General features: G+C 47.8%; 1 protein-coding gene across 1 annotated transcript in view; it reads right to left on the bottom strand.

The window, feature by feature from the left end:
• TCTN1 (tectonic family member 1) overlaps positions 1–13,152 on the bottom strand; it is a 91,116-nt gene extending 77,964 nt beyond the window's left edge. Inside the window, exons 1-3 of the mRNA XM_075834764.1 lie at positions 12,674–13,152; positions 9,286–9,406; positions 2,560–2,687 (exon numbers count right to left, since the gene is read on the bottom strand). Coding sequence (XP_075690879.1) covers positions 2,560–2,687; positions 9,286–9,406; positions 12,674–13,136 — 712 coding nt within the window. The 5' untranslated portion in view covers positions 13,137–13,152. The remainder of the gene's footprint in view (positions 1–2,559; positions 2,688–9,285; positions 9,407–12,673) is intronic.
• Between the last annotated feature and the right edge of the window lie 933 nt (positions 13,153–14,085).

The raw sequence follows: 14,085 nt of genomic DNA, 5'->3' as shown, positions 1-14,085 counted from the left end.
CCACTAGGGGACTTCCCTATGTGATCTTTTGATCGCAGATATAATGCTTCGTATACCAGAGCATTACTACCGGTCAGTGTAAAAGGCATATAGCCAGGGCATGCCTGGGGGCCTTTATTAGGCCCTCGTCTGCCATAGCACCCCATCGGAGGCCCGCGATTGCATTTGCGAGCCGCCGATGGGTGTCCCTCCCTCTGTAAACAACTTGAATGTTGCAGTCGCTATGGACCGCAGCATTTAAGGGGTTAAACGGCAGCGATCGAAGTAAACTTTGATCGTTAGATTTGGAGCCCAGCCGTCATCAGACAACTGAGCACCCGCTCCAGCCTGCATGGGACACCCATGCAGGGCTTAGACTCGGCCTCCGTGAAAAGACGGTGGCCTATCCTAGGCCCCTTAGTGACCGCCGTGAAACGGTGTATTGGTGGTTACTAAGGGGTTAAATAGGCAGCAGGAGTGATCTTTACCGCCTCTCAGTGATTCAGGCTTCAATTAGGAAGTCAATAGTTACTAGAGCCTGGGCTTTGGTAATCCGGTCTAATATTCCCTAACTGCTGATAGCAAAAACTAGATTTGCACCAAGTACTGAATGACAGAATACACATTTTGGTACGGTTACCGCCATTATTTGTAGAACAGGATCATGGATGCAGGTTTTTTTTTGCCGTTTTTTGAGCCAAAGCTAGGAGTGGATCAAAAAACAAAGATAAGTATAAAGAAAAGACTGATATATTTGTTCTCTTTTAGATCTACTCCTGTGTTTGGCTCAGAAAAACTGCATAAAAAAACTGCCACAAATACTGCATGTCTGATTCCAGCCTTAAAGTGTACCTGACTTTTCAGAATAAGCTGTCATATGTGTGTACATGAGGAAGAACACTATTTCTGGCCATTATATAAATTGTATCTGGAATTATTTAGCCGTTCTCACCCCTGCAGGCTCTATCTCTAATTCTCCATTGTCTCTGAGCTAGGGGTCAGAGCCTAAATGCTATTATGTTTTCTATACTCTGCACACATAGAAGAGGACAATCCTGCTTTCCTATCTCTATCTATTACATATATAGAATCTGTAGCAGCATTGAGGCGAGAATCCAGCACTGGGGTGACATAGAAATCTTACCAGCAGCCTGTCTTTCTCACTCTGCTCCTGCTTTCTCCTCCCCCGCATAGAGTCGTATGCATGTCTGGTTGCTGAATCACTCTCTCTCTGCTCCCCCCTCCCCCTCCCCCTCCGTACACTTACATGCAGCGTGTGTTGCTGAGTCACACTCGCCCTCTGATCACTTCTCCTGCTCCCCCTCCCCTTTCCATTGACTTGTATAGGCAGGCAGTGAAGTGACACACCCCCAACTTGTGCAGCCTGTCAATTCTGCTCTGTAACTAGATGGATTTTGCTTGACAACAGGGGGCGGACGGTAGATTACAGAAAGGGAGACACCTAGTTGCCATAATTCACACACAATTTGCATGGATAAAAAAAAACTACATTTTAACAGTAAATAAATTACAAAGTTGTTCTCTATCAGGTATACTATTAGATTAGTTTGTTTGAAAAGTTAGTGTCCACTTAAGGCCAGGATCACACACACAGTTTTGAAACATTTTTTTGTGTCAAAGCCAGAAGTGGATTCCTACACAATAATTTCTCATGTACTAGCATCTAATCTTGGAGCTAGCTGATTGAGAACAGATGACCTAGCTGATTGAGAACAGGGCATTGAACCTACAATAGAAAGCTTAGAAAGGTAACAGTAAAGCCTTATTCACACAGTGCAGGTTTGGGGAAGTTTTTGAAGCCACAACCAGGAGTGGATCGTAAAGGGAGGGGCAGTATATAGGAAAAATTCTAATTTTCCTCTTTTTTTTTTCATGCACTCCTGATTGTGGCTTAAAAACCTGCACCAAAAATGAACTGTGTGAATATACCCTTATGAAAAAAGCTGCTAAAATAATGTACAAATATGTATAGAAATGTTTGGAGGCTATTATCAGAACTGTACATCTATGAGAAAATGTGATTACGAGGGTTCATCATTCCAATGAAAACTATAGTACAGCCATCCCCAGCCTGAAATGGATGCTTACACGTAGCAGATTGTATTCCACTGCACAGCAAGTTCAGATTGACCCTATTGCTACTAAGTCACTATGAGAGCATGGTTAAACTTGAAATCATCCAGATCATATCAGGATCGCATCTCATCACAGAAAATCTCACGATGCCCTGCCGATCTTACTTGATTGGCTAGGCATAGACTGCTGTAAATACATACAAGTTCAGCATAGATTGGGTATAAAGACTTATTTATGAAATGTAGGGCAAAGAAAATGTGGAGGTCTTTCAGCTGTCATCTTCCAGAGAAAGTTAGAAATGAAAAGTAAGAGGGCAAAATCTTACTCTTCTGTTTTACTCAACCAGAATGACAGAAACCAAATCAATCAGTTTCTTACTTGCTCGATGGTTCTGGGATGTCAGATGCTATTTGCTCTGTGAATGAATATGTTTGTACTACCCTTACATTTCATTTTGTGCTAAATCTTTTGGCCAATACTCACAGTTTGTTGCTTGAATGCAGAAAAGATTTGGGTTAACTACTCCCACCGTTGCGGTTACTCTTTGAGGGACTTTTGAAGAACTGATTGAATAGAGAACAGCTTCACGTTGGCACAGTTGGCTGTCACTACTGTAGAAACAAAAATCAAAGTCAGTGTTTTATATACAGCATTTAATTTTACACAAAGCAAAAGGGGTCAGCCACGAGATCTGATATCATGTATATGACGTCAGCATCGCTAGACCACAAAATAAACTCTGCTCTTCAATTGTCCAGAATAATGGTCAGGCCATGACTCTCAGCTCCCCTAGAGCGTGATGGAAGCTGGTTCCCCTATAGAATCGCAACTCTTGGCTACAGTCAGGAAAGCAAGGCAATCTAGGGGACTGCGGGGATCCGGAGATAAGGACTTGTGCAGCACAGCGGGTCATCTAGATCACATAGCTCACCCTTTCCAGAGAGTACTGATAATAGTTTGTGGACAAACTATCAGAACTGACAATACTTCTACATCAGAATTTCTATTAGGCTGGAAACACAAACGCAGTTTTTGATGCAGTTTGAGGTGCAGTTCTTTATGCAGTTTGAGGTACAGTTTTTGAGCCAAAGCCAGAAGTGGATCCAGCAGGAAGGAGATTCAGTTATATTTGCCATTCCTTTTGAGTCCACTCCTATTTTTGGCTCCAAAAAACTGCACCAAAAACTGCATGTGTGTTTGCAGCCTAACAGAAATCTTTTAAATGACCATAAGGATTTGAGCACTCTATAGAGCCCTTTCATTCTGGAAATTAGTGGTGGTCAGAGATAGAAGTCTTTAGTAATATCCTTTTTTCACATGTATCTATGACATATTAGAAGATTGTTTGACTGGAATTTATTTAACTGGTTGCTGACCGCACGCTGTATATATACGGCGGACGGGCCAGGTCCTTAAAGCCTTTGCCATAGCATGTCTACAACGCAGGCTACAGCTAGCTGCCCGATCTCTGGGGGGCCTGGAGTGGTTTTCACCTCTTCTGTCTTCTCACGTACACAGCACTGTTAATAGAATAGAAGCAGGTAACTAAGCGCAGCGCAATAGTCACTACAACAGGGCGGATTTTCCTTGTAATTGGGTCTGATGTGCAATCTCAGTTAGGGTATGGCCTGGGGAATTTTATCATGGCATTCTCTGGGTCGACTCATCCATGTGGAAGACACTCTGAACCGATTTGGGTATGAATCCATCGTTGTAGATCACGTCCACCCATACATGCTGTTTGTCTTCCCGGGGGCAGAGGGAATCTTCCAGAAAGACAACGCGACATATCACAGGGCTAGAAATGTCCGACAGTGGTTGGAAGAGCACGATCAAGACTTCCAAGTACTTCCCTGGCCCCCTAATTCACCAGACTTGCACCCAACCACCTCGATGGTCTTGTTCGCTCTATGGATCCTCCCCCACGCACTCTCCAGTAAATGTGTGCTGCAGTCAGCATGGCTCCAGATACCCGAGACAACCTACCAGCACCTTATTGAGTCACTCCAGCCCATCTAGCTGCTGTCCATGCTGCACACGGCGGTTACTATGGATATTAGCTGGTGGTCATAATAATGGGACTCACCTGTGTATAATCCAGCCTGATAATTCAGAAATCTCATAATTCTGCACTTGTTTCTAGCACAGAATTGCAATCATGCGGAATTTCACAAGAAAATTAGCAAAAGTTACAAGAGCAGATTTTGTGTTAATATTACATTTTTTGCTTTCTTCCTGAACATTTTCTATACTCACAAGTAAATTTTATATACTTCTATGACCGACTGATAATCCAGCATATTAGATGAACTAGCACACGTCGGATTCATTTGTTGCTGGATTAAAGCTATTTTACTATAGATGTATATATTCAGGAGATACATACAAGAAAGCTAAATGATTTGACTGCCACCTTGTGGTTTTAAAAGAGATTTCAATAAAAAGCACGACATGTTAAACAGACATGTGGTATAAGTGTGCTCATCAGGAGTCAGGTTCCCTTATTTTTCGAGTTCGATGGGGGACCACTTGTATAACCATAGAGTATAATGGTGTGTGCTATCACATGCACAGCCTTCTTTCTGCTGCAAATTGCAGACAGCCTAGTAGTGTTTACATGTGATTTCTTTTTTTAGGGCGCATGCGCACACACGCGCACACGCACACACGCACACCTAGTAAAGAAATCCCATTACACGGGTTTGCTAACAAATGGAATGCAGTGGTCTGTTAATTATATATATATATATATATATATAAATGCCCCCCATAGCTGCCCCACACCGTATAATGCCCCACATAGATGCCCCACACCGTATAATGACCCCCCATATCAGCTCCTCCTACAGTATAATGCTCCCCCATAGTATAATGCCCTCCATAGCTTTCCTCACACAGCATAATGCTCCCCATAGCTGCCCCCTCTCTCCCATACACCGTATAATGCCCCCCTCCCTCCCATACACAGTACAATGCCCCCCCTCCCATACACAGTACAATGCCCCCCCCCTCCCTCCCATACACAGTATAATGCCCCCCCCTCCCTCCCATACACAGTATAATGCCCCCCCCCTCCCTCCCATACACAGTATAATGCCCCCCCCCTCCCTCCCATACACAGTATAATGCCCCCCCCCTCCCTCCCATACACAGTATAATGCCCCCCCCCCTCCCTCCCATACACAGTATAATGCCCCCCCCCCCTCCCTCCCATACACAGTATAATGCCCCCCCCCCTCCCTCCCATACACAGTATAATGCCCCCCCCCTCCCTCCCATACACAGTATAATGCCCCCCCCCTCCCTCCCATACACAGTATAATGCCCCCCCCCTCCCTCCCATACACAGTATAATGCCCCCCCCCTCCCTCCCATACACAGTATAATGCCCCCCCCCCTCCCTCCCATACACAGTATAATGCCCCCCCCCCCTCCCTCCCATACACAGTATAATGCCCCCCCCCTCCCTCCCATACACAGTATAATGCCCCCCCCCTCCCTCACACAGTATAATGCCCCCCCTCCCTCCCTCACACAGTATAATGCCCCCCCTCCCTCCCATACACAGTATAATGCCCCCCCCTCCCTCCCATACACAGTATAATGCCCCCCCCCCCTCCCTCCCATACACAGTATAATGCCCCCCCCCTCCCTCCCATACACAGTATAATGCCCCCCCCCTCCCTCCCATACACAGTATAATGCCCCCCCCTCCCTCCCATACACAGTATAATGCCCCCCCCCCTCCCTCCCATACACAGTATAATGCCCCCCCTCCCTCCCATACACAGTATAATGCCCCCCCCCTCCCTCCCATACACAGTATAATGCCCCCCCCTCCCTCCCATACACAGTATAATGCCCCCCCTCCCTCCCATACACAGTATAATGCCCCCCCCCTCCCTCCCATACACAGTATAATGCCCCCTCCCTCCCATACACAGTATAATGCCCCCCCCCCTCCCTCCCATACACAGTATAATGCCGCCCCCCCCCCTCCCTCCCATACACAGTATAATGCCCCCCCCTCCCTCCCATACACAGTATAATGCCCCCCCTCCCTCCCATACACAGTATAATGCCCCCCCTCCCTCCCATACACAGTATAATGCCCCCCCCTCCCTCCCATACACAGTATAATGCCCCCCCTCCCTCCCATACACAGTATAATGCCCCCCTCCCTCCCATACACAGTATAATGCCCCCCCCTCCCTCCCATACACAGTATAATGCCCCCCCTCCCTCCCATACACAGTATAATGCCCCCCCCTCCCTCCCATACACAGTATAATGCCCCCCCTCCCTCCCATACACAGTATAATGCCCCCCCCTCCCTCCCATACACAGTATAATGCCCCCCCTCCCTCCCATACACAGTATAATGCCCCCCCTCCCTCCCATACACAGTATAATGCCCCCCCTCCCTCCCATACACAGTATAATGCCCCCCTCTCCCTCCCATACACAGTATAATGCCCCCCTCCCCCTCCCATACACAGTATAATGCCCCCTCTCCCTCCCATACACAGTATAATGCCCCCCTCTCCCTCCCATACACAGTATAATGCCCCCCTCTCCCTCCCATACACAGTATAATGCCCCCCTCTCCCTCCCATACACAGTATAATGCCCCCCTCTCCCTCCCATACACAGTATAATGCCCCCCTCCCTCCCATACACAGTATAATGCCCCCCTCTCCCTCCCATACACAGTATAATGCCCCCCTCCCCCCCATAATGCCCCCTCCCTCCCTCCCATACACAGTATAATGCCCCCCCCTCCCTCCCATACACAGTATAATGCCCCCCTTCCCTCCCATACACAGTATAATGCCCCCCCCCTCCCATACACAGTATAATGCCCCCCCCCTCCCATACACAGTATAATGCCCCCCCCTCCCATACACAGTATAATGCCCCCCCCCCCTCCCATACACAGTATAATGCCCCCCCCCCCTCCCATACACAGTATAATGCCCCCCCCCCTCCCATACACAGTATAATGCCCCCCCCCTCCCATACACAGTATAATGCCCCCCCCCCTCCCATACACAGTATAATGCCCCCCCCTCCCATACACAGTATAATGCCCCCCCCCCTCCCATACACCGTATAATGCCCCCCCCTCCCTCCCATACACAGTATAATGCCCCCCCCCCTCCCTCCCATACACAGTATAATGCCCCCCCCCTCCCTCCCATACACAGTATAATGCCCCCCCCCCTCCCTCCCATACACAGTATAATGCCCCCCCCTCCCTCCCATACACAGTATAATGCCCCCCCCTCCCTTACACAGTATAATGCCCCCCCCCTCCCTCCCATACACAGTATAATGCCCCCCCCTCCCTCCCATACACAGTATAATGCCCCCCCCCCTCCCTCCCATACACAGTATAATGCCCCCCCCCCTCCCTCCCATACACAGTATAATGCCCCCCCCCCCTCCCTCCCATACACAGTATAATGCCCCCCCCCCTCCCTCCCATACACAGTATAATGCCCCCCCCCCTCCCTCCCATACACAGTATAATGCCCCCCCCCTCCCTCCCATACACAGTATAATGCCCCCCCCCTCCCTCCCATACACAGTATAATGCCCCCCCCCTCCCTCCCATACACAGTATAATGCCCCCCCCCCTCCCATACACAGTATAATGCCCCCTTATGTACGGACCAAATAGAAAAATAACAAGATACATACTTACCTATCCCCGTTTCCCCGCCCGGTGGAGGATCCTTCTCCTCCTGCAGTCTGTACGATGTGAGCGGCTCGGCAAAGGCAGGCGCGATGTAGTGACGTCATCGCGCCTGTCTGCACCGAGTCACTCACATCGTACAGACTGCAGGAGGAGAAGGATCCTCCACTCGGCACAGAATATTTCAGAAGATGAATGTTCTTTTACTGTGGGAAGCACATGCCCCATACTGCAATATAACAAAGGGCAGCTCTCGCTCTCTTATACTAGACGCATTCTATGTACACGATCGCCCATTCATTTGAATGGGTAATATGTAATATTACATTTCTCCTGAAGCAGCCGCACTGTCCGCCAGCCTCTTTACAACTTGAACCTGCAGCGATCAGCTGATCGCTGGACCAGCTCCATTTGAAATGGGGCTATAATGGTGAGACCACCCCTTTATGTTTGTTAGACTCGGACTGCATCACTAAGAGAGAATCTGATGGGAGTAGCCACAGAAAGGGGAAAGGGAAAAGTCAACAAAAATAATAGTAATGCTAGACCCTGCAAAAACAGATGGCTTTCATTTTACCCACAGGGAAATCCCCATTCTGCACTAATAGGGGGTTCAAGGCTTGTACCATATATGTTACCCTGCTATGCACAGGTCGATCCTAGGTTATAGTGTCCCATTTTGCAGTGCTCAGATTGGTTGCAACAAAGAACTCTCATCCGGTTTTAATGCGCTTAAACAAACAATCACAGTCCCCACTTTTTTAGGGCATTTGTTCAATTATTTTTCTCATTGCACACAATTCTATAGTTAATTATAGATGTTGTTTATAAATTTAGTTAATTATGATGTATAAAGGGATTTCTATTCACTACTAACCAATAGTGAGTTGTACATGTTGTAGGGACGGTTTACACAATCGGTTAAGGAACAATTGCTCCACATTTTAAAGAAACAAAACAACATCCAGCAAACGTTTGGCAACGAAGGATGTGCTTGTCTTACACATTAATTGTGGTTTCCCCTTCCTCCAGTAGTCAGAACAGAGCTTCCCTTAAAGGGGTATACCAGCCAAAAGCATTTATCACTGGATAGGTGATTAATGTTAGATTGGTTGAGTTTCCAACTGCTGGGACCCCCACTGATAGCTAGAACCGCGGCTAGGAGTTCAATGGATTGGCGGTGGAACATGCACCCTGCTGCTCCATCCAAGGTCTATGGAACTGACAGAAACAGCTTAACCCGTTTGGCTGGAACACCCCTATTATGTTTAATATTCAAAATTGTGTTTTTTTTACTTTACATGGCCTGTGCTGATTTTCTAGTCGCCATGATGACCAGGTTTTGTCTATAAAGGTAGAAGTGGTATTGCAGATCTGTCCCATTCACTTCAATGGAGCTTAGCTGCAATTCCAGACACAAACCCATGGACAGGTGTTGTGTCTGGAAGAAAGCAACCATGTTTTTCTGAACCTGCGCAACCCCTTAAAATCTATCACAGAGTTTTACTTACGTTACAATAGGAATGGAGCATCCAGAGAAAACGCTAAAATCTGTAGCACCGCAGTCAGGATCACAGCAGCAGTTAACGTCGCACTCGTTCACCAGCAGGTCACAAACACACAGGCTGGCAACTAAGGAGAATGAGGTACAGTTATCATAGGGTCAAAGGTAAGCACAAAAACGGATCGGATCTGTTTAAAGGGGTATTCCCATCAATGACATATATTATAAAAAAAATATCCAGAGTGTCCCATAAATGTCTGAAACATGCAGGTTGCAAAAAACATGTGCGAAAAATGCCACCGAAAACTTAGGTAAACACTGCGTGTGAATCCAGCCTAAGGCCTTATTCACACGAACGTGTTTAACGTCCGTGATACGCGCCTGAAAAATCACACGCGTCGCACGGACCTATGTTAGTTAATGGGGCCGTTCAGACATTCCGTGATTTTCACACGTGTGTCCGCTGCGTAAGGCCTTATTCACACGAACGTGAACGTGTTTTGCACAGTACCGCGTGTCATCTGTATTTGCTGCATGATTTTCGCGCATATGACATCTTTATGACACTCTGTTTTTATGTTTAGAAACAGAAATAAAGGAGGTGGTTTTATTTTTCCCTTCATTTCTTTAACAACTGTTGCGCGAATCACGCGCAGCACACGGAAGTGCGTCCGTGTGCCGCGCGTGATTTTCACGCACCCATTGACTTCAATGGGTGCGTGATGCACGAAAAAGAGTCAACTATAGGACATGTCGTGAGTTTTACGCAGCGGACACGCAGGAAAATCTGCCTCAAAATTCTGTTTTTCGCCAGTGGACATTGAGCGCCGTGGGCATAAAACGCCACGAAATACGCTTTCTCTGCCTCCCATTGATGTCAATGGGAGGTCAGAGGCATAAACGCCCGAAGATAGGGCATGTCCCTTCTTTTTCCCACAAGCCGGTTTTTCCGCTCGCGGGAAAAAGCGCCTCCGCCTCCAATGAAATCAATGGGAGGCATTTTCGGCCATTTTTTGGCACATTTTGCGGCGAGGTTTCCGCGTCAAAAAACTCTGTGTGAACTCCCCCTAAGAGTGTTGCACTTTGCAGCATGACAGATCAGTCGATGGATCGTAGTATTTCTATGAGACTTAAACTTGTGCCAAAAATTGCATTCACCTTCAGAAGTTTCATTATGATTATTTTCATTTTTTATCTTTCTGAGGTCATCTGGCGATAGGTTGAAAAACTCATGCAAACTGAGGTCAATTGTTCCTCAATTTTTCAATCAGTTTAGATACACGACAAAGAGCACCACAGCCCCTTCATTCTTGTAATCGTGGGGGTCCCAAACACAGGCCCTAAATCCTCTATTAGGGGGGATTCACACGAGCGTGTATTCGGTCCGTGCGGGCCGCGTGGTTTTCACGCGGCACGCATGGACCAATACAAGTCTATGGGGCAGTACAGACAGTCCGTGCTTTTTGCGCAGCGTTTGTCTGCTGCGCAAAATGCGCGACAGGTTCAATAACTCTGCGTATTTCGCGCATCACGCACCCATTGAAGTCAATGGGTGCGTGAAAATCACGCGCACCACACGGAAGCACTTCCGTGGGACGAGCGTGATTCGCGCAACAGCAGTGAAAAGGATGAATGAAAACCGAAAAGCACCACGTGCTTTTCTGTTTCCGAACATCCAAACGGAGTGTCTTTGCGATGAGCGAAGCCGGACAAGCGTACCGAACTTCACCGGGTTCGGCCAAACTCGTTTTGGCCGATCCCGGCAAAAAAATTATCGGTACGCGACGTCAGGAGATAGTCACTGTCCATGGTGCTGAAAGAGTTAAACTGTTTCAGCACCATGGACAGTGACTTGCGATCCCAAAATACATGAACCTGTAAAAAAAACCGAAGTTCTAACTTACCGATTACTCCTGTCTCCTTCCTGCAGTCCGACCTCCCGGGATGACACTTCAGTTCAAGTGACAGCTCCAGCCAATCACAGGCCAAGCACAGGCTGCAGCCAATCACAGGCTGCAGCGGTCACTTGGACTGCCGCGTCATCCAGGGAGGTGGGGCCCGATGTCAAGAGAGGCGCGTCACCAAGGACGCGTCACCAAGGACGCGTCACCAAGGCAACGGCCGGGAAGTTCTCGGTAAGTAGGAACTTTATCTTTTTTTTTTACAGGTTTTTCGCTGTTGTGTTCGGCATTCACTGTCGAGGGTGCTGAAAGAATTAGCTCTTTCAGCACCTTGGACAGTGACGGGCGTCGACAAGCCTCATCTCTATGATGCCGGCTGCGCGAAAATCACGCAGCCGCGCATCAGACACGCATGACACACGCAGCTGTCAAATGGTTTTTGCGCTCGCAAAACGCCGCGTTGTTTGCGCGCGCAAAAACGCAACGTTCGTGTGAATCTCCCCTAAGAGTTTTTATCTAACAACCCCTGTGTTTACTACGAATGTATAGTGTGTAAGCCTATGTTCACACTGGATTGATTTCCTGATAAAATTCTCACTAAAAACCTGCGACATACGATTTGACCGTTGATTTCACCCCCTGTATGGCAAGGACAAAATCTGCAGCACAATATTATACCGTTTCATTGCAACAAAAAAAAAAATGCAGATGTAAAAATTGACAGCAAGCCCTAAAGTTCACAGGGATATATTCTGCAACGTGTGAAAGGAATTTTGAAAACCTTATTCGCTTCCGTTGCACTGTAGTTAGCTGCGGATATTTGGTATAAAATTCCGCAGTAGGCCTTGGGTCTTCCCATTTAATAAAAGTATACCCTCAACTTCTGATCAGTGGGGACCCTCACCGATTTTAAGAATGAAGGGGCCGGAGCGCTGATTTAGTCAAAGGTTTTTCTGCAAAGCGGCACTCCAGGCCCTCGGTTTTTGCAGACTATAGTACAGATCCATTTACTTGAAAGGGGTCATGCTGCAGTTCCCTGCATAGCGGGTGGCTGGGAGAACTGCTGTGCATGACCAAAAACAGTTAACATGCTAAACCTGCACTGTGACCCATTCATTCTCAGGATCGGTAGGGGTGCCAAACTGATCAGAAGGTGATGGCATACTTTTTAAGGTCAGCCCTCCTCTGATCAGAAAATGATGGGGTATCCTGGAAATTTGGCACCACTTTATGAGATGTGACAACCCCCAATGTTGATCTGGTTGGGGACCTCTAATGTAGTCCCAGTTATGACAAGTTGCTGCAATGAGAACGAATTCTCCTGTAAGAAAATACAAACAGCAGAAAACATACAAGTCTGCATTATGTATTCTCCGGAGATCAGTCTGATCTTTATTGCGCGTGCCCGCATTTGCCCATATAATGAGACTGATTTGTGCATACACTGGTGGTAGCGCTGTGCTCATGTCTGTATACAGCCGCGGCTATGCTCACCAGTGGTTACTAGAGGAGGGATGGAGCGAAGCTGTGGGAGCTCGGTGGAGAGGGGGTGGTCTACAGTCACTGCGGGCAACTTCGTGGTGGTAAATTCTACAGGTGCCTCCGATTGTGGGCCTGAGGGCGCAGTCACAGCGCTGGCAGGAGAACCTGTATACGCTCCGGTGTTAGGCTCAATGGTGGAGGCTCCCCCTGTCCCTTGGAGAGAATCATTGCCCAAGAGCTCGCCCAGCTCTGTTACATTATCTGCAGACGAATACCCAGTAGCATCGGGTTCTTCCGTGCCAGAGGCTGCCACTCTGCATAACGCGGCCACGAATAGAACCGCAATACAGCGCTGACATAGAGACATGGCGGCCGCCAGCTTTGCGTTGCTATAAACATCGAGGATAGTGCTCTGGCTCCAGGAAATTACGTTATAAAACTTCCTGCTATTCCTGACAAGAAAGAGTGTGCGCATGAAATGCCATGTCTCCAGCTGCAACGTACGCCATCTAGTGGCAGCCTCCGAAATCCTTGAGATTGTTAGTAATATAGGCCCAATGCCTAAAAAGCTTCTAGGTAAAAATGTCAGAATGCCCCCCTCAGAGTGCCTGCTGAAGATGCCCCCCTCAGAGTGCCTGCTGTAGATGCCCCCCTCAGAGTGCCTGCTGTAGATGCCCCCCTCAGAGTGCCTGCTGTAGATGCCCCCTCAGAGTGCCTGCTGTAGATGCCCCCTCAGAGTGCCTGCTGAAGATGCCCCCCTCAGTGCCTGCTGAAGATGCCCCCCTCAGAGTGCCTGCTGTAGATGCCCCCCTCAGAGTGCCTGCTGAAGATGCCCCCCTCAGAGTGCCTGCTGAAGATGCCCCCCTCAGAGTGCCTGCTGAAGATGCCCCCCTCAGAGTGCCTGCTGAAGATGCCCCCCTCAGTGCCTGCTGAAGATGCCCCCCTCAGAGTGCCTGCTGAAGATACACCCCTCAGAGTGCCTGCTGAAGATGCCCCCCTCAGAGTGCCTGCTGAAGATGCCCCCTCAGAGTGCCTGCTGTAGATGCCCCCATCAGAGTGCCTGCTGAAGATGCCCTCATTCTAGCCAGGCTTACTTTCCTTGATTTTAGCTAATTGAATAGATTCAGCTGAATTAAATATTATTATTATTTTTTTTAAAAGCATTAAATTATTTCATTGAAAGAGGCTCTGTCACCAGATTATAAGTGCCCTATCTCCTACATAATATGATCGGCGCTGTAATGTAGATAACAAATTGTTTTTATTTTAAAAAACGATAATTTTTTAGCAAGTTATGAGCAATTTTAGATTTATGCAAATTGGTTTCTTACTAGACAACTGGGCGTGTTTTTTCAACACAAATGAGGGAATTTATCAACCTTCCTACGCCAGTATTTTGGTGAAGAAAGGTTGCAGAAGAACAC

This window comes from Rhinoderma darwinii, chromosome 1, assembly GCF_050947455.1.
Source record: "Rhinoderma darwinii isolate aRhiDar2 chromosome 1, aRhiDar2.hap1, whole genome shotgun sequence".
Taxonomy (NCBI): domain Eukaryota; kingdom Metazoa; phylum Chordata; class Amphibia; order Anura; family Rhinodermatidae; genus Rhinoderma; species Rhinoderma darwinii.
This window is presented reverse-complemented; position numbering and strand designations above follow the sequence as displayed.